Below are 23,774 nucleotides of genomic sequence, written 5' to 3'. Positions count from 1 at the left end.
TTGAAGAAGATACCTTAATTGATAAAATTGCATTAACCTTGCGAAATGCTATTTTGAAAATTGAAAAATTAAAATTACCATCGAAAATCAAAACAAACTACTTAATTACTCATGAATGCGTGATTCCTGATAAATTAAATCGATTCTTTAAAGTATTGATGAGGGGTAAAGATATAAGACGCAGAGATAGTCTAAATTGCAATAGATTGAGTTCCTCTATGGCTGCTGATGCTATTTTTTGTGTGAGTAATGGTACTGATAAACCATCTAAACATATCACTCTTGGTATGACTATAAAAAGTCTAACAAGCAGCAAAAAAATAATAAATATTTTAAATAGATTTGGATATTGCTGTAACTATACCACTCTAGAAGAATTGGAGACAGAAGCAACTATTTCATCGGTACGTCAATCCTAAGTTTGTCCTCCAGACATTATTTTAAATCCTTTGCTATGCACCGGTGTAGCGTTCGATAATTTCGATAGATATGTTGAGTGGAAAAGAAACTTTACATGACACTGTGGGGATTATATACCAAAACATTGATAATAATTCCTGTAGTGGATTGAACAAAGATGATGGCAATGCAAACTCTGAAAATGTGTCACTGACAAGACCACCTCAAAAAAGAACAAGAAATTTGGCAGAAATTACTCCAGATATTATTCCTTATGTCAAGCGATTAAAGATGTTAGGTCGCTTAACGCCAGTTCAAATCGGTGAAACAATACCTTTACCCTAAAATTTCTCCTCTGTACAAACAATTGATCTATTGCATTTACTTTCATGTGTTTTTCACGTGCCAAACACACCATCGTGGACAGGATTCAATTGCAGAATTATTGAAGAGAATAGTCCAACACAAAAAGTATCTTTAAAGATACAAAGAATAAGGATCGGTCGATCATTGGACGATGATAGGCATCCGATCCTTGATGATCGGCCGAGAATCGGATTTTTCATTGGGCCAAGGCTGGCTGGGTATCGGATGTTAACATCGTCCCAAGACTGGCGACTAAGCATAGGCCGAGCATAGTAACCGAGCATCGGCTGATCATCGGCTGAGCATATTCAAACGGAAAAATAATTTTTAAATCAGGCTGAAGTATCGCAAAATTATTGATTTTTTTTTAGTCGTATTGTTATGTAGATTTTTAATTTCATCCTCGGGTTGCACAGGAGCGGCGAGCCTATCGAAGTTCCTTGAAAAAAATTTTAAGATTAAAATGCGATGGGAATCGAACCTGGTCTGTCTGCGTGGAAGTCTCGAACATTACCAACTGCGCTGCATGCCGTAGTTAACAGAAAAAATTTAGTTTAGCTATTTAAATGATCAACAAGTATTTTATTCCAATGTATACCAATAATTCGTTTTATAGGTACTTTATATTCTCAATTTTTATGAGTAATTAATGAATAACTAATTGAAAAATTTTCTCTAATAAAAACGGTAAATTTATCACCTAACTTATTCGTTTGAGAATGTTTGTTATCTCCCATAAATATTCAATAATGCCAGTAAATAAAATTTAAGAAACAGCTGATGTGATATTTAGAGGAGTTGCATAGCCGAAAATTTATCATATCGGCTAAGCAACGTCTGATGATCGTTTGTCGTTGCTATGAGCTTAGTAGAGCGGTCGATAGTGAGCCATTCATAGGCTGATCATAAGGCGCTGATCCTTGTCCAAGCATTAATAGCCTAGCCTCGAACGATACTTCGTACACAGTAAAAAATTTACGTCATTGCGTCAAAAAATTTAATGTTAAAAATTTTTATGTTAAATATTTAACACTTTTATGTGTAAATTTAACAATTATTATGTTAAATCAACACAAAAAAGTGTTAAATATTGAACATAAAAATTTTTAACACAAAATTTTTTGACACAATGACGCAAAATTTTTTACTGTGTATGGGTATGAGTTTTTAACTTGAAAAGTAATTCAGTCAATATATTTGTTAATAAAAATAAAATTTGTGTAATTTACATACAATTTTTTATAAGTTCTGCTGAATGTATTTTTTATAAGTTCTGCAAGAAGTAAATTCATCACATCATCGGCTAAGGATAGACTGATGATCGTATGTAATTAGTAAGAGCATCGATCGGTGGCCAATGGTGTACCAGCCATAGGGCGATGATAGAGTACCGATGCTCGGCCTACCATAAGTAGCCTAGTCTTGGCCGATCATCGGTTTTTTCCGAGCATCGGTGACTTCGTATGGAAGTGATAAAAAAAACTTGATTTAAGAGAAGAAATCTTGAACCAAAAAGATAATTTGAAAGAACTTGATAATCTTGAATCAAACCCAAAAATGAATTTTATTTTATTTCTTGATCAAGACAGCTTAGAACTTGTATTTTCATTTTGTCACGTTTTTATCAAGTTAATTTATTTTAGTCCTAGTATGTTTCAACCAATAGACCGAGAACGTAAATATATGAACAAAAGTTAAAATCTCACTAAATTAAATCTCTCACAAAACTATCTAACAGTAGATTATAACGTTCAAAATTACATATGAGAATTATGAAATTATTAATAATACCTGAAGATGTTCTGTTGTCACACGTGGTTGCACTGATTAATTTTCAAATTATTTTTTATTTGTGAGTTGATATTTTATTTTCATACGATTAAAAAATTTTAATTTTATTTCATAAATTCACTTAAGTTTTACTTTGAATTTATAATTTACACACTGAATATTTGTTAACAACTCTAATTAAGACGTTACCCATACAAAGTTGCCGTTAATGGAAACAATCCCAACCATCGGCCGATATCTGGCAGCCAACGATTGGCCAGTTATAGGGATATGTCAACGGGCCATACTTGGTTAAACGCTGGTCGCCGTCTATTGCGAACATTAATGTTTTGCAATTAATATCCATTTATCGCCCAAAGTCTGGCTGTTCTTGGCCAATTTGTTATTTTATAATAACACAAATTTGGGTTTTCGGAGATGCATTACGCGAAGTATAATATTTAAAAAATGAAAAAAGATATTATAATGTTTATTTAAGATTATTATTGATCCAAATAGAAGTTATATATAAACTTATATAAATAAATAAAAAAAATATATAAACTTTTATACAAGATTATCGTAGATCTAAACAAAAATAATGAGTAAATAAAACAAGACAATAAAAATTTTAAATGTGATTTCGAAGTTTGACTTGAGAAAAGGATGGCATAATTTTTGAAACAAACATATAACTATTGGAAGGATCAACTATTCCTTATTAGAAAAAGAGATTTAAAAAGATTAAAATTGTTTGAAAAAATTGAAAAAGATTTGATTTTTACTACGACATAGATATACACTTTACATTGAGGTAATCTTTTTGAATCTTTTTTTCTAATAAGGGATTAGCCTAAATAGGTTTGGTGCAAATTAAATTTAGAATAAAAAAAAATAATCGTCTTCAGACATTTAAAAACTTTATACAAAAATCGACAAAATTGAGTACTAATAAATTTCATAATCTGTAAATGCAGTAATAAAATATATTTCAATCATTCAAATAGCTAAGTAAAATTTTTCAGTTAGATTCCAGCATGCAGCGCAGCCGGTAATGATCGAGACTTTTACGCAGACGAATCAGGTTCGATTCCCACTTCCACTTAACCTTGAAAATTTTTTCAGAATATCCGACTAGGATCGACGCTTCTGTGCTACATCTTCTACTACTTGACTTCATAATGCCAATACGATTATAGGAATAAAAAATTCTACGGCATATCGGCTAAATTTTTAGTTTTTTTTTTTTTTTTTATTTTAACATACTCAGCCGATGATCAGCCATTAACGGCCCGATAACTTTTTTTACAATCGGCCGATAATCAACTGCCGTTAATGGGCCGTTGTTATCATTTGGACATTCAGCCGTCCGTGGGCCATTAAAAGTCGCCAATGATCGGCCGTCAATCAGTATCCTTTGCCCGTCGATGGGCCATCCGAGGGCCGGTTTTCGAACTTTGTATGGGTATTCAAGGATTTCAACTTTATCTTTTTCCGAGTGATACACTTTTCTTGGGACATTTTTATGATCAACACTTGTGAAGATCTTGGACACGAGAAAGAGTCTAGGCGAAAATCTTTACGGTCTCGAATATTTAAGTATTCTAAATTTGCACTGATTGGGGGAAAACAGTGACCAATGAAGTTTCCTGTTTCTTAGAACCCTCACCCTCTCTTTTTTCCAGAAAAGGTCGTTTAGGCTCCCTACTCAGATCAAGGTACACACTTGTTGTCTCACTCACTCTTACTTACTAATGCATACCTAAATGTTTGAATACACGTGAGCACATTTACGCGTATACAAAGACATATGTGTATGGTTTGATACTAAATTATGTATTTGAAACATATAAATATTTGTGTCATAACATATAAATATTTAAAAAAATTTTTTTTTTTTTTAATAATTTTTAAACAGCTGTACTGATCGATTCTTGAAACTAATTAGCTCTTAACATAAAAAATTCACGTTGGCTGCCGCCAAGCCGGTTAAAATTGGTTGATTTGTTTGTGAGTTATCGTTGACGAAAAAAAAAAAAATGATTTTTTCGAATAGCACCGAAATTTCCGGTCTGATCAATTTGTGTTTAAAAGTATATGATAGAATTTAGATAACTGAGTCAAATGCTGCCAACTGCATGAAAATCGGTTTATGCATTCCAAAGTAATTGCAGTTTGAAAATTTAAATAATAGTGTTTTATTGAACTTCTATCGGACTTTTGAGCTCGAACAGCTCAAAAGCTTAGAACCGTTAACAATTTGAGCTCCGGGAGCTCAAGAAGCTCAAAAATGTCATAAATGCAATTTCAAGTGCTTAGATATGGAATTATCGGAAAGTTGCAGGGATGGCCTTTATACAGAAAAAAATTTTACTTGAATCAAATAATTAATTTTGAAAAACTTGATTTTCTTGATTTAAGTAGAAAAATTCTTAAACTAAGAAATATTTATCATCTTGAATCAATTAACAATTCTTGAATCAAGTAACATTTACTCAAATAAAAAATTTCTCTATTTAACTTAACACGATAGAGCTCTTCGGTTTTTTTGGTTCAAGAATTTAACTCTTGAATCAAATTAATTTTTTTTCAAGTGCAAATAGATTGATGAGATACTTAAAGACCACACTCTAATATTATTTAATTTTTGTTTTAAAAAAAATAATCAAATAAAATTTTCATGAATAACTTTTTACCCAAAAAAATTTACGGACATCCTTTTCCAAGTCGACATTCTTTCATAACAATGAATTGCTTACGCTAGAAATATAAAAAGAAGTCTTATCAGAAACCAAAACTCCGAAATTATTATTTGAATCATTAATTATTCTTTAACATGTCATCTTTGTTTCGATTACAGGTTGAGTGTCAACAACACATGATAATGCGGCTTAAACAAGCTCATAATTTATTTATGGTATAAATATTATGGACAGCCGACAAGTAGTCACTAGTCAGAGCTTGCTCATTCAGGAACTAAGTTTCAAAATGAATAAACTTATAGCTTTGGTGTTTATTCAAAATTTTGTATCTAGCCAAATTCAAATATCTCCTCAAAATAATTTGGCTTTGTTTAACAACATGGTGGTAAGTCCATATAAAAATATGGCATTTTAACATTTTTAATAATTATAAAGTAAGATATGATTATAAATTAAAATTTTTATTTATTATGGGTATAATTTTTTTGAAATAAGAGAGATTTGTTCAATAACTGCAGAGCAGAATTTAGAACCATCGGAGTTTGGGGTCAAGATCAAATTTTTCCAACCGATGATGAGGCTGATATTGTTTTGCTAAATAAAAATGAGATGTTAAAAGAACCGCCGATCAGACGGATAAAATTTCTGGTGGTAATTCTTGAAGAATTCAATCCTGATCCTGAAATGACTTTGTACGACGTGTTGCCGACTCTTGAAATAGAAACGGTGTTCGTTTTTGACAAAAACAGTTCAAATGAAGAATCCATGAACAGCATGTTTGATTGGTTTCAAAATAGATTCGAAAATTCGAAATTTTACTACTGCACTGCGACAGAAGGAAAAATTAACATGATAACTTTTAATACTTTCGCGGATGTTGCTCCAACATTCTGGGGCAAAATTGGAGAAATTCAATTTCTAGATGACGATGGAGATTACAGTATTTTCGAAGCCGAATATACTGAAAACACTAAACATATTTATGGTAAGTCTAAAAAAATGACTGATTTTATTTTTTTTCTAAAGCAAATGAATTTTTTTAAATAAAAAAATTATTTTTTCTAACAGGTTCCGAGCTTTGCGAAAATGTAATCTTCGATCGGACTAAAAAATTACATGGCTACAAAATAAAAGTCGTAGCAAAACTAAAAAATCTTTCCGAACCAAAATTTGTCGTCCTAAACGAGTTAATCACTAAAGACAGTGATAATTTACGAGTTACATCTATGCTGAATCCAATGCAAGGATTATTCAGTAAATTCTTAACGGACTATTTGAATGTATCGGTCAATATTACTCACGGCATGCCATTATATCGCGGCATAGACACCAGCTTAATGATAATGGGTGGAACTGTAGATTTGGGTCTCACACCTACTCATTGGATAGAAAAAGATGGGTTCTTTAAATTTTCGACCTATTTTCATCTGCCATATCTATCACTATTTTATTATAGTATAATAGTGACCCACAATCGCGAAATGTCACCTTTGGAAAAAATATTCGAATTTTACGGGTGGCTGACCATTATTGTAACTTTCATCATCATCTTCATTGCGTTTAGTGTTATTTATTTAATAAACAGAGAATCTAACTCTTGTTTATCTTTCACCGTCTTCGAGTGCCTGAGGTTCCCATGTAGGAAAGAACAACGGGCCCAAGCTTGCCCCAGACTTGGCCCAACTCTGTACAACTCTGGCCCAAGCTTGTATACCAGACTTGGCCCAGTCTTGGCGGAAGTCTGGAATGATAACATGGGGCCAAGCTTGTATGCCCGAATTTACCCCGAGTTAACCCAAAGTTGACCCAGAGTTCGCCCAGCCTTGATTACCATGAGTGTGCCAAACTTACCCAAATCTGCAAAATTAATTTTAAAAAGTAGAAAATCTTAATTAAATGAGCGATTCTCTGTTTCAATGTAGTACTAACGCAAGTTTGTGACGTGTAATTACTTATTAAGACTTACCCGATTTAATGTAGAGAAATAAAGTATTTGACGGAATCGAGATTCGAACCCTAGCCGCGCGCTTGCAAGCCGACGCCTAACCCATTACGCCATTAAAACGACAGGTCGATCTAAAGCTTATCATTCTTATAAGCCAAATCTATTTAGAGGTAAATTTTTACGGTTAGTTATTTATATTGATTATTTTTTTTTATGGTGATGATATTTTTAAATATTTATTCCAATCAAATAAAATTAATTAAAAATTTACAAATATTTTCCTTAGTTATTGAGGCTTGGCCCAAAGCTGGCGTGTCATGGATCGGCCAAGGTTGGGTTACCCAGTCCCGGGTCAAGGCTGGCGTGCCATAGAACGGCCAAGGCTGAGCTACCCAGGCTTGGCCCAAGGCTGGTTTACCGAAGAAACGGCCGAGGCTACTTTACCCAGTCTTGGGCCAAGACTGGGACACCAAGCTTGGTACCCCAGTATTGGCGCAAGCTTGGCCCCGGCGTTCAACTGGCGATTCCTATATGGGTTACTGATAGGCAGTTCTATCTACACGCGCATGCAGTCTGATAATACGCGAATAGTTGTTTCTGTTATATTTTTATACTTCCTGATCATACAGGCAACTTTTTCTGGACATCTCGCGGCTTTTTTAACGAAACCTATGTACAGAAAAAATGTCGAAACTCTAGAAGATCTAAAAAATCCTTATTACACTGTAATTTACTCACATGTTGGGGTTCAAAGCTACATTACGGACTCGGTCTTGTTGAATAAAACTAAATTTGGTCAATATGAGTGTATTGATCATATCAATTATACTTCTGTCGCTTGTGTCGATGCTAAACGTAATTTGAACTTATTGATAGCCGAATACAACTTGTACACACCAAAAAATTTTGTTAAGTTCAGCCACGCTTCCCTGACAATGCGTCATAATTGGGCCTTGAGACATCGCGTAAACAATCTGATTATGCGTTTAGCGCAATCCGGAATTACGGAATCTTGGTGGAAAAAAGTTGATCAACGTGTAGACGAAGAATTCGCAAAAAAACATGATATTGAAGAAAACTACCACCGACCCATAAGTGTAGCAAATGTTATGTTCGCTTTTATTCTACTTTCCGTCGGTTTATTTTCGGCATTTCTTTCTTTTGTTGTAGAATATTTATTAGAAATTCATACAACTATCAACATGTTTACAAGATAATAAAATTTAAACTACACTTCAAAGTGTCTGTGAAAATTGTTTTCTAGATTTTGGTTCATATTTAAAGAAGTCTATAGACTTGGATAATATTTTTTTTGCTCAAAATTAAAAATTCTTCTATACAACTTACTTCTAATGATTTGACCATTTTTAAACTAGTAACGATTTGTCGCCAAGTTTTCGATCAACGCGAAAAATTTCTTTTTGATTTTGGCAATTAATATTACTTTGGAAGTAAGGGTGGTTACAGAAAATCTAAGTAGAGTTATAGAAACAGTAAGGTACTCTTCAAGAGTAAACTCTCTTTAAATTGTAAATATTACTTTCTGATAAAGATAAATTTCTAAGCGAAATTTTTAATAGAAAGAGAGGTAAAAAATTATGATTAGAAATGTTCACATACTTTTGGCTTAAACTAGATTTTTATATGTATAATCTCTTTCTTGAAAATGAAATATATTGAGAGGCTGAATATTTAAAGGGAATTCAATTACTTATATAAATTAATCTAAGTTAATGGTATAAATGTAATACTTTTTTTTTTTTTTTGATAATATACATTGTCAATAAATTATTTTAAAATAAAAAATTGAATAGCTCCGATTCAAAATGAATAAAACTAGCATATACAAAGTATATATTAAGTTCCAAAGTTAATATAAAGCATATATACACGGAAAAAACAAAATGACACTGAATATCATCCCAGATTATACTCAGTGATATCGGTGGTAAAAAAAAATTTCAGACAGTAGCTAAAAAAATCCAGATTATACTGCGTGATATCTGGATTATACTCATTATAATCTGGATTATACGAGCTACTATCTGAAATTTTTTTTCACTCAGTATAATCTAGGATGATATCCAGTGCAATCTAATTCTTACCGTGTAAAGTTCCAAAAAAAGTTCAAAAAAATCAAAGTACTATTTGAAAATTTTCATAAATTTTTTTTTTTAAGTAATTAATAAAAACTAAAAAATAAAGTTCCCATTCAATTCAATCTATTGTTGAAGAGGTTTTGAGCAAAACACTGAAAAATCTAAAAATTGAAAAATATCCACCCGAAAAGTTTTTTTGAAAGGTGAAAAAAATTTAGAAAAATTAAAATAATTACAAATTTTTTAGATTGTTGGAATTTAGGCGTTGAATATTCCGTGATTAATTTTGTTTGATGATTATTATAATTATAATTCAAAGTTATAAGAACCAGGGAGTGGTGGACAGCGTAGAAGAGGGCGAACTGCTAGTTCGGAAAACCGTTGACGCCGTCGAGACTTAGCTTGATAAGCATCACCTGAAACTCGCCAAACATAACTCGCCGAAGCGGCTGTACTGGTCATTGCGGGAGCCGCGCCCATTGTCTTACTAGCACTCGAGAGAACAAAACTTTATGACGCTAACACCATGCAGGGATGGCTTTTAGGGTCAACCGGTTTCCTAATTTTTTTAAATATTTAACGCCCTTGCACTGTTCTCAGTGAGTAAAATTTATACTCATAAAATCCGTTTTAAACCTATAATAAAAATTATACATTAAAAGTTTTAAGTTTTCTTAATTTTTAACATCCACATACAGCCCTTTGAGGGTGAAATGTTATAAAGTTCGTTCTTAATAGATTGCAACATGCTTATAAAATTATAAGACATTTCGTGGAAATCTTTTTTTTAACCGATATTCATTTTGACAGTTTAACTTCTGGACAAATATTCATTTTTACTGATTAACTTTAATGCAGATGTTCATTTTTATTGATTTATTTTGATAGAATTTCATTTATTCAAATATCCATTCAGACAACTTTCATTTGTACCGATCATCATATTTACAAATGTTTATTTATAAACAACCTCAAAAATACTAATGATCATAATGTCATTTATTCATAAAATCATTTCTACATTTATTCATTACCATTATTTATCCGCAATTTTATTTGTTCAAATTATTATAATAGTTTTTTTACATAAGGATCTATCTTTTTAAATACATAAGTTCATTAAGTGAATGTTTCATTTATTTTTTTATACACTTGTATTATTAATCATTTATTCAAATGATATTTTTTATTAACTAGTAAATTTATAAATTTTCATTTATAGTTATGTTCATTTTTCCATTTATACTTTTGGAATTAAAATCAAATAAACATATTATTAGTTGTACGTATTTTTAAAAATAGGGAATTTTATTTGTTCAGTTGGTCATTTGAACAACTGTAAAATTGAACAGATGATCTAGTTTGCATAGAATCATTTTTATTTATATACAATTATACGTAAATTTTTTTGTGCTTTTATTCATTTATATTCATCAGCAATTTTACAAACTTTCATATTTATTTGGACAAATTTTCATAAATCCAAACTTTCATCGATACCAAAGCAACACGAGCAGGCATAAATTATTGTCTCTTATTGTATAATTTTGTTACCAACACTCGCTTTTTTTTCCTGGCAAAGCCTGTTGCATCCATTAGGTAACATGTTATTTTGAATGAAAAAAAGAAGGTTAGAAACTATGTAAGTATACTCATAAGTATAGCAGTGATATTATTATTCATTCATTCAATGTAAATTATACAACCGGTTTGTTTATTTACTAAACTTTTTTTTTCTTTTCAAAATATAGATCAAATAATAAAAAGAATATCAACTATACAAATAAAAAGCTGGTTCTTTGCATCGTCAAATAATTTATTGATGTGATTATTCGGTGAGATATGTTTTTTTTATATAAAATATTAATATTAAAAACAACAACAATTATGATACTGAATTGAACAAACATCCAATAATTTTTTTTAATAATTTTAAGAATTATCAGATGTCTGATAATTTCAGTGTCATAAAAAATTATATGGTTATGTTGTTTTTTTTTTAAAAACATGTTATGAATATCACTCGATTTTTTAAAATTAACAAAAAAAAAAATAATTTTTCAGTACATAAAAAATGTCCAAGGAATCCAAAATAGCATTAAAAGAAATCCGAAGTTGTTTGGATGAACATCAATATGTTGAGGCCATGAAAAAATGTCAAAAATTATTAAAAATCGATAAAAAAAATTACATGGCTCTTATACTGCTTGGTGCAGCTATGAAAGATATTGATCAGTATAAATCGCAAGCACCTTTGGCTTACAGAAAAGCCATTGACTTACAGCCAGATAATCCATTAGCTTGGCGAGGACTCGTCAAATTTTATGAGGGGCAACCTGGGAATGTAGAAACTTGGCGTGAACTTGTCCCAGCTTATTGTAAATTATTAAAACTCGATAGGTAAAAACAGTTATCAAATCAATTTATTAGAATTTATAATTCGGTAGTTACGAATTTACAATTTTGCTTCAAAAAATTCTACTGAACAGAAATTTTCAGTTAGTTAAAGTTACTATCAGAGAAATTTTATTTTTAGATAAATAACGTGAAAATGTATTTTTTTTTTTTTAGTGACCTTCAAAAAAATTTAAATTACTTGGATCAACTATCACGTTTATCAATAATTTTGAATGATAATGAAATCTTTGATGAAGTTATTGCTCTTATATTAGAATTAAAAAAAGATAAGGATAAAAATGAATTGTACAAAATAGATGAACTATTAATATCAATGATAAATGAATTTACAAATGCGCTTCCAAAATATCACGAATTATACAAAAATGTATTACTCTCATCACTTGACAAGGACATATCTTCAAAGCATTTAGAATATTATAAAAATTATTTAAAATTATTGTTTTCGGAAAAAAATTATTCTGGATTATTTTCTGCTGCAACCCAGATGAATTTAAAATATCCTCGTGAAATGTATCCATTAGGTAAAGAAATAACCGATTACAATTATTTAATCGTAGTTTTAATTATAATTCTGTTCATAAATCATAATAATGTTTTTTTATTGTTTTAGAATGGATCTGTCGTGTTTACGCTGAACAGATTGTTTTAGAAGATTATGAAACTGTTCAAGACATTGCGATTGACTTATACTATCAGTCACTACTTGATCTTAACTCTGATTCTTATCTGGCCATTTTTGCAAAAGCAATGCATTATTGGCTAAAGGATAATCTTATCGAATCAAGGGACTTGCTTCATCAAGCAATAGCATTACATTCTAAATTACTTTTTGCTTGGATTGCATTAAGTAAAGTTAATTCAAAGTTGCATTGTTGGGCAGAAGCAGAAAATGCAGCGGAAAGATCATTGCAACTAATAAATAAAAATTCGAAAATAATTATTGAAAAACTGAATTTACAATTGATTGAATCATTAGCGAGAAGTGAAAGTAAAAAAAAATGGGAACAAGCCGCAGAAAAATGTAAAAAGGTAAATGATAGAAATTATTTTTTTTTTTTTAATTATTTTTGTCATTTTATAATTTACATCAAAATTTTTTCAGTTACTTGAAAACAATAATTCATTGAAAAAATTAAAATTACTATATGCTCGAGTTCAAATTCTTCAAAATATTCCTGAAGCCTTTATTCTTTTGAAAGAACTAGAAAATGATCCAGAAACTCATCAAGAAGCAATAGTAATTCGTGCATTGTATTTGAAAAATCGAGAATCATATGAAGAGGCTATTGATGTTTTGGGAGCAGTTTTGGATACTTCCAAAGCTTGGCTAATACTTGGTACAATTTATTGGAAGATGTCCAATTATAGCCATAGCTTAATGGCCTTCTTAAAAGGTATTCATGCAGATCCAAACGACTGGGAGTGTTTAGTCTATCTTGGGCATTATTATCGCGAACATGGTAATGATCTTGAAAAGTCAAGAAAATGTTATCAAAAAGCGTTAAGAATAAATCCTAATTCCGAGGAAGCTGGCTCTGGTCTAAGTACAGCTTATAGACTTTTGAAAAATACCGTAAATACATTTAAAAAAATTTTTAATTTTACTAAATGTATGAATAGTTTTAAAACTGAATTATAATTTTAGGAAGCAAACATGCAAATGCTTCAAAGAGTAACAACTGAGGAAGGAGGTGGTCCAAAATGGGCATGGCTACAATTAGGTCTTCAGCAATTAGATCAAGGAAAAATTGAACAAGCCATTAAATCACTGCGATATGTTATTAGAGCGGATCCCAATGACAAGTAAGATAATATAAATATTTGTAATCATTAATCTTTAATCGATTAATTAAGCTCGAGTAATTTTTTTATTTAGTCACTGTTGGGAATCACTTGCTGACGCTTATTGGGCCCGTGGTGCACACACGTCGGCATTGAAATCTTATCAACGTGCCCTAGACTTATCGCCTGGTTCTCTTTATCCAATGATACAACTTGCTAATATTAAATTAGTAAGTTTTTAATTACAAGTGAAGTAATTAGGTAGTAAGTAGTTATTAGAAAAATTAGTAAAAAAAAAAAAATTTCAGGTTCTCGGTCGACATGATGAAGCTAAAGAAGCTTTCATTCAAGTTCTAAGTCAAGAACAACGGTATATACCAGCACTGAAAGGATTAGCAGAAACTTGTTTAGGTCTTGCAAAAGAAAGTGCCAGTAAACAATTACTTGGACGTGCAAGAAGAAATTGTCAACATGCAATAGATTGTATTACGGACGCTATCATTGAGAATAGTAATTTATCGTGTCTTTGGAAGCTTCTTGGCGATGCTTCTTACAGGGTTGCAATTTTGCCGGAAAAATATTGTTACGTTGAAGTAACTCCAGGATTAATTAAATCAATGAGCGAAAAATATCGAATTGAAATCCACCAAAGTGAACTTTTTACTCTTGCAGCAAGGTAAGAAAAAACTTTAATTTTCAAATTCTTATTAAAAAATTATTCAATGTCTCAAAATTTATTTCAGATCTTATTGTCGAGCGTTGAGTATTACCAAAGACTCGTCATTACTGTGGCATGACTTAGCATGTTGTTATTTGTCACAACTTATTCATGATAGCACGGTAAATCGTAAAGTTACAGCCGAAAAAAGTCTTGAAGCCGCTAAACAAGCTGTTAGACTTTGCCCAACAACTTGGGTACACTGGAATATTCTTGGAGTTATATGTATGATGCCAGAAATAAAAAATTATGCATTAGCTCAACATTCTTGGGTTATGGCGATTGATCGTGAGCCAAATAATGGAGTTGCCTGGACAAATTTAGGAACTTTATATTTACATTTAGGTATTGATTAATCTTTTATACTTTATTGAAAAAGGGTAAACAAAAATTAGTATAGATTCATTATAATTTATATTATAGGTGAAACTTTTAAAGCGAATAAAGCATTTTCACGAGCCCAACGTGCGGATCCCGAGTATTCAAACAGTTGGATTGGCCAAGGAATAATTGCTGAATCTGTAGACAATAGAGAAGCAATGGATCTATTCCGTCACGCCATACAACTTGGGTATCATCCTCAAGCTGCAGTCGGTTATTCTCATTGGGTATTGATGAATATTTTAAATCCTGATGCTAAAAAGGATGCTCTTTATCATTATATGATTGTAAACATGCACGCAATACCAGTAGCTATAGATGCCATGACTTGGTATACCGGTAATGAGTTTTAAAAATATATTTTAAAGTTATTTTTTGATAGATCATTATAATAATAATAATTTTTTTTTTTTTTTTACTAATAAAAAACAAAATTTAAACTTTAGAGCGAGAACCTGATGTAATCTACGGCCGAAATGCTTTAGGATTGCTATTAGAACGGCAAAAATTGTACAAGTTAGCAGCTCATGAATATTCTGTTGCTTTAAAATTAGGAAAAGAAGATTCTCAAGAAGATCATGTAAGAGTAAATCTTGCACGAGTTTTAGTTCAAATGGGAGAATTCGACGAAGCTATTGAAGTTTGTCAGCGTATTAAAATAGCTAGCTTTAATTCTCACTGTCAATTAGCCTTAGCTTTATTCAAAGGTATTTATGAACATGAATAAAAAAAAAGAAAAAAAAAAACTGCTTATATGTGATAAAAAATATATATTCAACAAATGTTTTTTACAGCTGCAAGATATGAAGAATCATATGCGGCGTATGAAGCAGCTTTGAATTGGTTAGCAGACGACGGATCTGACAAAGCACACGTGCTCTGTGCAATGGCTTCAATGGCGTATATGTTCCAAGAAGTTGATGATGTTAAAACACTTCTTTTCCAATGCATCGAAATACAACCACCAACTGTTGCTGGTCTTTTAGCTGCTGCAGCACTTGGTCTTCTTCATCATGATTTAAATTTAACGAGTCTTGTTCTTAAAGAACTTGAAATTTACAAAGATGATCCCAAATACAGACATCATGTTGCTCGTCTTTCTGCTTACTCATGTCTTATGCATCATGATATTACAGGAGCCATTCGTATAATCTCTAAATCTATTCACAGGCGTCCAGGTTTCTATATTTTTTTAATATTGTCATAAAAATAAAATAGTTATTCATTATTAAAAATAAATAAAATATTTTCAGATGATGTTGGCTCGTGGATTAGTCTTGTTAGGCTTTTAATGGAAACAAATTCAAGTGATTTTGGTTACTGTGCACAAAAATCGTTATACCTTGGTCGTAAAAATTCAACAGTTGCTGTCGCACAAGTTGCCTGTGTATCATCGCTTGGTCAATTAATTGATGTAAACAATGATAAAGAACAATGTGGATTACGATCTGTACAAAAAACCATATTTTCTTTTCCGGGTATTGCTGAAAGTTGGGCGAATTTAATTGTGGCTGCGTTACCCCGGTAATTAAATGTGTTCTAAAATTATTTATTGCATATTTCGTTCAATTATCGATCCAAAATTAAATAAAATTTTTTTTCTAGGTGTGAAAAAAGCGATTCAATTCCGAATTTCAAATGGTTATTATCATTGGTATCTATTATTCGAGAAAAATGGAACTGCTCTAAACCAATGAATGAATGGTTACAAATAAATCAGGAAAAAATTTTAGAAATTTCAACTAAATATTAGAGTAAATATGAATAATAACGACATATTTAAAACTCAATTATACAAATTTTTTCATACTAATACTTTGTAATTGTAAAATTATTATTATTATTTTAATAAGAAAAAAACTACATATACACGGTTTATAATTACAATAAAAAAAATGTTTTTTTTTATCTTAATTACTTAGTCATTTTCTTAGAAAGATGTATTCCCTTGTCGACTTTGTCTCTCATAGTCATTTATTTCACTTGAAGATTCACTCCAACTTGAATTTTGATATCTTCTTGAGGATGGTTCACTTTCTTTGGGTTGTGTTTTAATTTTTTGTGTCAAATGCTCATCCAGAGTCTGAAAATAAATATCGATTAAGATTAAAAATTAAAGTAAAGCTCAATTTTTTTTGTAAATAGTCAAAAAATTACCATAGGCGTAATATAACCCTGAGATTGAAGAACTTTTATTAAATTACAAATTTCATGGTCTTCACCAATTTTCAAGCGTTTTATAGTTTCTTGAATTCTTGAAATCTAATAAAATAAAATTATCATTTTAAAAATATTTAATTGATTTATAACATAAATAATGTTATTTGTTATAAACTTACAATGTCAGTGTAGAAACCATTTTTCTCAGGTATTCCTCGCTGAATACAAGATTTCAGTACAATAACAATTTCATCGATTCTTCCTAAATCAGCGAGTGCCATTATTCTGATACATCTAATTGATATATAATCTACTGTTCTACTTAATGCAACAAGTTCCAGTGCGACCTCAGGCGATTTTAAATTAAGAGCTAAAGCACCTAACGCAGCGATTACTTTCCTCAGTGGTATACTACCTCGGTGGTCTAAATCTTTACAAATATTTAATCCATAATTCAAACTCTCTTGAGTATTCTGTTGAATGATAAAAAAAAAATTATTTAAAAGGTGAATCGCTGAAGACATGATAGATGGAATAAAAAAGACAAATTACCTCTTTGTAACAAGCTACGGCAACAATGTTGATTACTAATTTGGGATGACGGATACCATTAACAAATTTTTGTTTTACTTTATCGTAAATAGTACGTACATCAGCGTATTTTTTATTCTCATATAATAAATCCATTATCAGCATGAAGGTTGACATTTGATTAAAAAATTCATCGTATTTGGAGTTTAAAAATAAATCCATTGCAACGTCTGGTTCATTTAAATAATAAAGTGTTCTCATGACAACAGGTCCAAATTTAAATGTTCCAAAACGTACTTGGGAATTTTGAGAATTATATTTTTCCAACATGCTAACGAGTAATTGAATGTCATCTTTTTCAACTAGATGTAATGTTGATTTTAAATCCTCAGTGAAAATCATTGATTTTTCATCAACGATTGACTCTTGCATTTTAATTTTGAATGAATCAAGACCTATTTTATATTTTTCCATAACAATTTTCCTAGTGGACTTGTAATTATCCAAACCCAAACTTGCTTCATCATAAAGAGCCCGGCTTCCTAAAAACAAATATATATTTTATGTGAATTCGAAAAAAAAAACATGTGATATTGTTAGGTTATGTTTATTTTCTTACCATTGTAAATCAATTGTTGCTTGACCACTTTATTTAATATGTTTATATTAAATTTAGAAATACATCTAATTGTTCCTGCCATTATTACACAAGTATATTATTTGATCGAGTGATCAAGTATTAAAATATCTTCTTATTGAACGAAGATAGTAATATAGTAAGTTATAACACTTGACTAGTACGAGTACTAGTACGAGGAGGGGAGAGAGCTTGTTCAAATCTTCAAGGCATACAAATCTCAGTATTAGTTACTGGTTTTAATAATTTCGGAATAATAGTATAGTTTTTTTTTTTTTTTTTTTTTTTTTTTATCATTTAATTAAAATTTGATGGAACAGTGATTGATTATTCATTAATAATAATAGTTCAACGGCAAATTTCTCTAAATTTCATAATCGTTGAAAAAAATATAATACTGAAGTTAGCGGTCAGCTGTGAATTACAAAAATTTTTTTAACAAATTAATTACAATAAAAAAATGCTTCTAAAAATTTATGACATTAAATTCAGCTGTCACTTCACAATTTTTGAAGTTATACTTCTTTAGGCGCGTTATGAAAAATTGATGAGAGTGAAATTTTACGATGCGCGCGCACACCGTGACACAAAATTAACAGAAATGAAGTTGCCCACTAAATCGCTCATTAAGTTGAGGAAAAAATGCTACCAACAAAACAGAAATAGAACCTCTATTAGTGGCGCATGTTGGCACGCACGCCGCTTGTGTTCGCTGTGTATTTATATTTATATTATTTATCCACATGCTTTGAGTTTCTACATTTAAAACACGTGTTATAATCAGAAGTGATTTGAATTAAATATTTAAATCAATACTAATTAATATTAGAAAATATTTGTGAAAAAACTGTGCTCATCAACCTTCCTAAGTGCTCCAATACAATTTAGATTAACTCTATCTGTATGTATTATTTAGTAATATAAATGACAAAATTATTATTTAATATAATTCATACTAAATATTATTAAATTATTAACGTTAAATATTTATTATTAATTATTTAATATTTAAAAAAAAAAAGAAATAAATTTAATAAAACATTAAGTGAAAAATTTGTGATAAAAATTAAAATTGAACATCAAATTTAAATATTAATTTCTAATATTTATTATTAAATTGAGTGAATAATATAATAAAATAATTAATAATTAATAATAATAAACATAATTTAAAAACAACATTCGAATAATAATATAATTTATGTTACACTTAATGTAAGAGAATAATAATAAATATTTATTTATTTAATTTTTCAAATGTAAACTGAACTTTATTGACTATAATAACTCCTTTTCTAGTCTTGGATTATTTTATTGTAATTAATTATTTGCATACAATCAAAAACTATTTTTTTTTAAATGTTAAAAGTATTAAAAAACTATTAAAATTATTATGCCAAAGAAGTATAACTTCTTACACGTGTACATAAGTACACGCACCCTTTTTCTTTAAATTTTCTTAGACAAATAAATTATAGCAAAAAAATTATTAAAAAAATGGACTTGTAGAAATTTTAATAAATTAAAAATGCAATTTTTTAAAAATAATTTTTTAGAACTAATTTTTTTGTTAAAGAAAATTAAGAAATTGTCGAGTGACAGCTAATTTTAATGTAATTAAACATTTTTACTTATAATTTTTATCAATTTTTACATGTGAAACTTTTTAATTTAATTTTTTTTCAATAATTTAATTGCTATAAAATTCCAAAAAAATTTTTAATATCTGTCAACTTCAGTGTTATAAAAAAACCTATTTTATTTTTTTGGATGACTAAAATTTTGCATTTAAATTTATTTTTAAGTCTTCACCGCAAATTATAAAAATCAAGCTGTTGCAGTTCTCAGACAAAAAATTTCAAATTTTATAAGCAACTTAAAAAATGAAAAAATAAACAATTTTTTTCGTAATTTCATAAGATTTTTGTCAAACCTAATCTGTAATCTGTATATTTTACAGCCGGCAAAAGAATTCAGCTAATACTATATCGTGACGTCAAAAACTTCGGGTGTTTCCGATCTTTTCCGTGATATTTAAAATTATTTTTTCGCGCTCAATATTAAAAATTTAATTTTACAAACAATGATTTAAAAAAATTCTTTTTTAAAATCTCTGACATATTTATTAAAGAAATACAAACTGTTCATGATAAAACTTCCTTGCTTTCAAATCTTCAAGTAAAAATTAACGAATATTTTCAATGCGTATTTTTTCGAGATTTTATTTTTTGACACTTAATAAGTTTCATAAAAATTTCAAAATAAACGAATTCCTAATTTAAAAAAATGATTGCAATAATTTTTTTAATAAGGTCCTTTTGAGTATGAGTCATCACACAAATGTCATAGTTTAAATTGCATGATAGTATGAATCATCAGAGGGCGTAGAAAATAATTAAAAATAAATTAGGTGTTTTGATAAAATTTTTGATAGATAATTTGTGAATAATTATGACGTTAAAAAAAAAAATAAATTAATTTAGAAAGTATTTTAGTGAAGACCGTAACGGTCCGGAAGTCACGGAAGAAATTCAAAGCGACAATTTGTATTTAATAAAGGACGTGTTATATTAAAAATCAGTCGAAAGGAACGGTTGAACGTGACTTATTTTATTTATTATCTAAATATATTATTACCTTCAGCAACGGCAGGATAAAAACTTTATCAGCGACACCTGGGAGAAAATCAAAGTGAGCAAGTGTTGGGGAGTTCCATTGCCCTTTTGTAGTGTGTATACATTTGTGAATCGATCCACCACAGCATACACATACACATACACAGTACAGGTAGGGCTGACTGAGTTTTGCTGGATGCCTGGAAACAAAAAAGAGGGGGTAATCTTCCGTTTGGATAGTAGTAGTCCATAGTTAATTCTCCCATTAGTTTATACCTGGCTTACTTTAGTAAACATTTTACTGCCTAACTGTATTCTTCATTATAATAATTTTATTTAAATTTAGCAAATTATTTAAATTAAACTTGAGTTATATTTATTTTATTTTTAACTTATTGATATTGTATTTATTAAATCTTAGAAGATAAAATTGGCAAAGTTCATTAAACTTTATATACATAAATAATTACATGTGTTCTATAGTGTGATTATTTTGTTTTTCTGATGTTCTGTGAAGAAAAAATAACTATACATCATATATTCTAAATAGATGACTAAAAATTTATCAATAAATTGACGGTAAGTAATTTAAAATTTTAATTAATTAAGAATTAGTGATTGTATTGAGAGGCAATAAAAATTTTTAAATTATTAGCCAATGAAAAAAATGGACAGTTATGCTGAACTCTGTGGATTTATGGATGCAAAATTACCTGGAAATTTAATGCGAAAAAGATCATTTGTTTCATGGAAAACTTGGCGACGACACTGGTGCACTGTACGTAAATTAGGACCTGGATTAGGTGCTGAGGTTCAATTGGAGCGTGGACTCACCATTGATGGTTTAAATGCATATCGTAACACCATTAAAATTCCATCTGATTCTATAATATGCCGCACAGAATCTCGAACAAAATCATATGCATTTGGTATATTTCCTGCCAAAGAAAGAAAACCATTTCTTTATTTAAGTGGAATGTCTGAATCAGAAACACAGAGATGGATGGCTAATATTAGAGAATTATTAAAACCTCGACGATGTCGTTTTTTAGACGGTACATTCAATATTTCAATGGTTGATAATACTCATTCAAGGTCCGCTGGTTTAACAGGTAAGACATTAAATATTATAATTTTTTACAATAATTTAATAATCAATTTCTAATGGTGAAATTTTTTAGGCTTACATGGAGATTTAGTTGCTAGTCGCTGTGGAATTTTTCTAAAAGATGTTCACAATGGCAATATTATTGAACATTTAGAGTGGACTGAAATGAATCAATTTAATTTAGCAACCATTGGTCATCCGGATGATGTGAAAAGAATTTGTGTCATTCATACAACAAAATCATTTCGCGGTGGTATTGGAGAACTTTATATATTTTGTTTAAATGCGAGTCAATTATTACAGAGTTTAGTGAAACAAGGCCGTGAGCCTTTTAATAAAATTAACAAAGTCGAAATAATTAGACCTTTAAGCTTGAGCGAAGGTGATTTGAGATTTACAAATGATAATGAAACGGGAAATTTAACTATAAAAAATAAAGTATCAAATATTAGTAATGCTGGATTGTTGTTGTTACAACCAAGGCTGGAACGCGAGGGAAAGTTTATGTTTACCGATACTAGTGATTCTGGTAATACGTTACGAAAGATAAATGAGGATAAATTAGATTATTATATGCGAGCTGTGGATAACGTCTATGAAACTGAGCCTGCTAATTTATCAAATATTAGTGCAAGTCTAGAAGAGCTCGAAGAACCTCTGCATAAAAGAGTGTCTAACTTGTCAGCAGCTTCAGGTATTTATGAAGAAATTGTGGAGAATCATTATGACAATAAACTCAGTATGGATAATTTACATCTATATGAGAATCTTAGTGACATTAAACTTAATTGTTATAATAAAAGTCGTATACCACCACCACTACCTCCTCGAACACGGTGTGTTTCTGACTCTTCAAAAAATGGAGTATTCAGTGATGAGGAATTATGTCATGAAGATAATTCAAAATTATTGACATCAAACACACCATTGACTGATATTAATTTAGGATCTTCACAAAAAACTTTATTTCCAGTATATGCGACATCTGAGCATTCTGACTATGTTCCAATGTCACCAAGACCCAAAGATTTTTCTGCAGAGCAAGAAAAAAAACAATTAGTTTCTCACGAAGAAGACATTTATATGGTTATGCGATAATATGTCAAGTAGGAAATTTTTTAAATACTTTATTGCTCTGTTATATTTAGACAATTGTGAAACTATTGTGGCCTCAGTGATAATTATTTTATTTGGCCTATTTTTTATGGTAAAATTTAGAGTGCCAAGTATATACAAAAATAAACGGAAATTAAACTTCGAAAATTTACGATTTACCAATTATTAATAATTAAATAAATTATATAGCAATCATATATAAAGTATTTAAAGTCCATATCTCGCTCAAATTAATACATATACAAAGTAAAAAAATGTCTCATATCATTCAGGAAAATGAAGTACAAATATTTCTCAAGAAAAAAATTCCTCAAGTTTATATTTTTTCATTTTTTTTCTTTTGCAAAAGATTTTATTATAAATGATATTCGAAATTTTACCAGAACAAATTATATACATATACTATATAATATACATATCAATATTTATCAAAAAAATATCTTATGAAAAAAGCTTCTATTTTATTTTCGGTTTCTTATAATATATCTTAACTATTCACTGCCTTTCGCTCTGTGCCTATATATATCATTTTTGTAATGTCTATCAACATTCCTCGCAAATATGTAAATTGAGTGGGATGTTTTGAACAAAAAAAAATTATTCAATATTAATTAAATAATTCTTTATCTTTATTTATAAATTAGAAAAATTAATAATACTTTATTTTCTTATTTTATTTAGTTATAAAAGTATTATAAGTTAATTAATTTTAAATTAATAAATTTTGTATTCGAACTGGATTTGTAAAAAAGTTTAGGTTCAAAATAATAAAAAAAATATTAGCTAAAAATTTAACAAAAATGTGATAGAAATTACTGCTGTATAATGTGAAATTGTCGAAGGCCAGTTGCATTAACTTGCATTTATGTTAATATATCTGCTCATTGTTTAGATTAAAGATTTAAGTGATTAATTTGTTGCCTATTGTATATTACATATTTAATAAAAAATTACATGAATGAACTTTGTGAGTATTTAATTTAAGTTAACGTCGTATATAATTCTGTAAAAATTTTAGAAAATG

General features: G+C 29.5%; 3 protein-coding genes across 3 annotated transcripts; 2 read left to right on the top strand and 1 right to left on the bottom strand.

The window, feature by feature from the left end:
• Positions 1-10,680: 10,680 nt before the first annotated feature.
• On the top strand, positions 10,681-16,497 carry LOC141525123 (superkiller complex protein 3). The gene is made up of 15 exons (XM_074239476.1): positions 10,681-10,923; positions 11,033-11,116; positions 11,346-11,681; positions 11,853-12,223; positions 12,313-12,731; positions 12,805-13,275; positions 13,348-13,505; positions 13,579-13,714; positions 13,793-14,160; positions 14,228-14,547; positions 14,626-14,922; positions 15,030-15,290; positions 15,378-15,761; positions 15,837-16,107; positions 16,189-16,497. The coding sequence occupies exons 3-15, from the start codon at positions 11,356-11,358 to the stop codon at positions 16,334-16,336; spliced, it is 3,930 nt and encodes a 1,309-aa protein (XP_074095577.1). The 5' UTR covers positions 10,681-10,923; positions 11,033-11,116; positions 11,346-11,355; the 3' UTR covers positions 16,337-16,497.
• LOC141525124 (pentatricopeptide repeat-containing protein 2, mitochondrial) lies at positions 16,400-18,087 on the bottom strand. The gene is made up of 5 exons (XM_074239477.1): positions 17,894-18,087; positions 17,296-17,816; positions 16,923-17,216; positions 16,741-16,845; positions 16,400-16,666 (listed from the first exon to the last, which is right to left on the bottom strand). Exons 1-5 carry the CDS (start codon positions 17,973-17,975, stop codon positions 16,514-16,516), a joined length of 1,155 nt encoding a protein of 384 aa, XP_074095578.1. The 5' UTR covers positions 17,976-18,087; the 3' UTR covers positions 16,400-16,513.
• Positions 18,088-20,775: 2,688 nt separating this feature from the next.
• LOC141525121 (uncharacterized) lies at positions 20,776-23,713 on the top strand. Its single transcript, XM_074239470.1, has 3 exons — positions 20,776-21,105; positions 21,182-21,638; positions 21,708-23,713. The coding sequence occupies exons 2-3, from the start codon at positions 21,185-21,187 to the stop codon at positions 22,730-22,732; spliced, it is 1,479 nt and encodes a 492-aa protein (XP_074095571.1). The 5' UTR covers positions 20,776-21,105; positions 21,182-21,184; the 3' UTR covers positions 22,733-23,713.
• The last annotated feature ends 61 nt before the right edge of the window (positions 23,714-23,774 follow it).

This window comes from Cotesia typhae, unplaced genomic scaffold, assembly GCF_013202065.1.
Source record: "Cotesia typhae breed Kobodo isofemale line unplaced genomic scaffold, CoteBio_Ctyphae contig_25, whole genome shotgun sequence".
Lineage (NCBI taxonomy): Eukaryota > Metazoa > Arthropoda > Insecta > Hymenoptera > Braconidae > Cotesia > Cotesia typhae.
The sequence above is the reverse complement of the archived record's forward strand: the minus strand, read 5'-3'. Positions and strand labels throughout refer to the sequence as shown.

Bases quoted from the DNA above. Each gene is read 5' to 3' on its own strand.
- LOC141525123 (XM_074239476.1), top strand. From the start codon at position 11,356: ATGTCCAAGGAATCCAAAATAGCATTAAAAGAAATCCGAAGTTGTTTG. The intron at 14,161-14,227 runs GTAAGAAAAAAC...AATTTATTTCAG, and splicing joins CTTTTTACTCTTGCAGCAAG to ATCTTATTGTCGAGCGTTGA. The intron at 16,108-16,188 runs GTAATTAAATGT...TTTTTTTTCTAG, and splicing joins ATTGTGGCTGCGTTACCCCG to GTGTGAAAAAAGCGATTCAA.
- LOC141525124 (XM_074239477.1), bottom strand. From the start codon at position 17,975: ATGGCAGGAACAATTAGATGTATTTCTAAATTTAATATAAACATATTA. The intron at 16,846-16,922 runs GTAAGTTTATAA...TTATTTTATTAG, and splicing joins ATGGTTTCTACACTGACATT to ATTTCAAGAATTCAAGAAAC. The intron at 16,667-16,740 runs GTAATTTTTTGA...ATTTATTTTCAG, and splicing joins AGGGTTATATTACGCCTATG to ACTCTGGATGAGCATTTGAC.
- LOC141525121 (XM_074239470.1), top strand. From the start codon at position 21,185: ATGAAAAAAATGGACAGTTATGCTGAACTCTGTGGATTTATGGATGCA. The intron at 21,639-21,707 runs GTAAGACATTAA...GAAATTTTTTAG, and splicing joins AAGGTCCGCTGGTTTAACAG to GCTTACATGGAGATTTAGTT.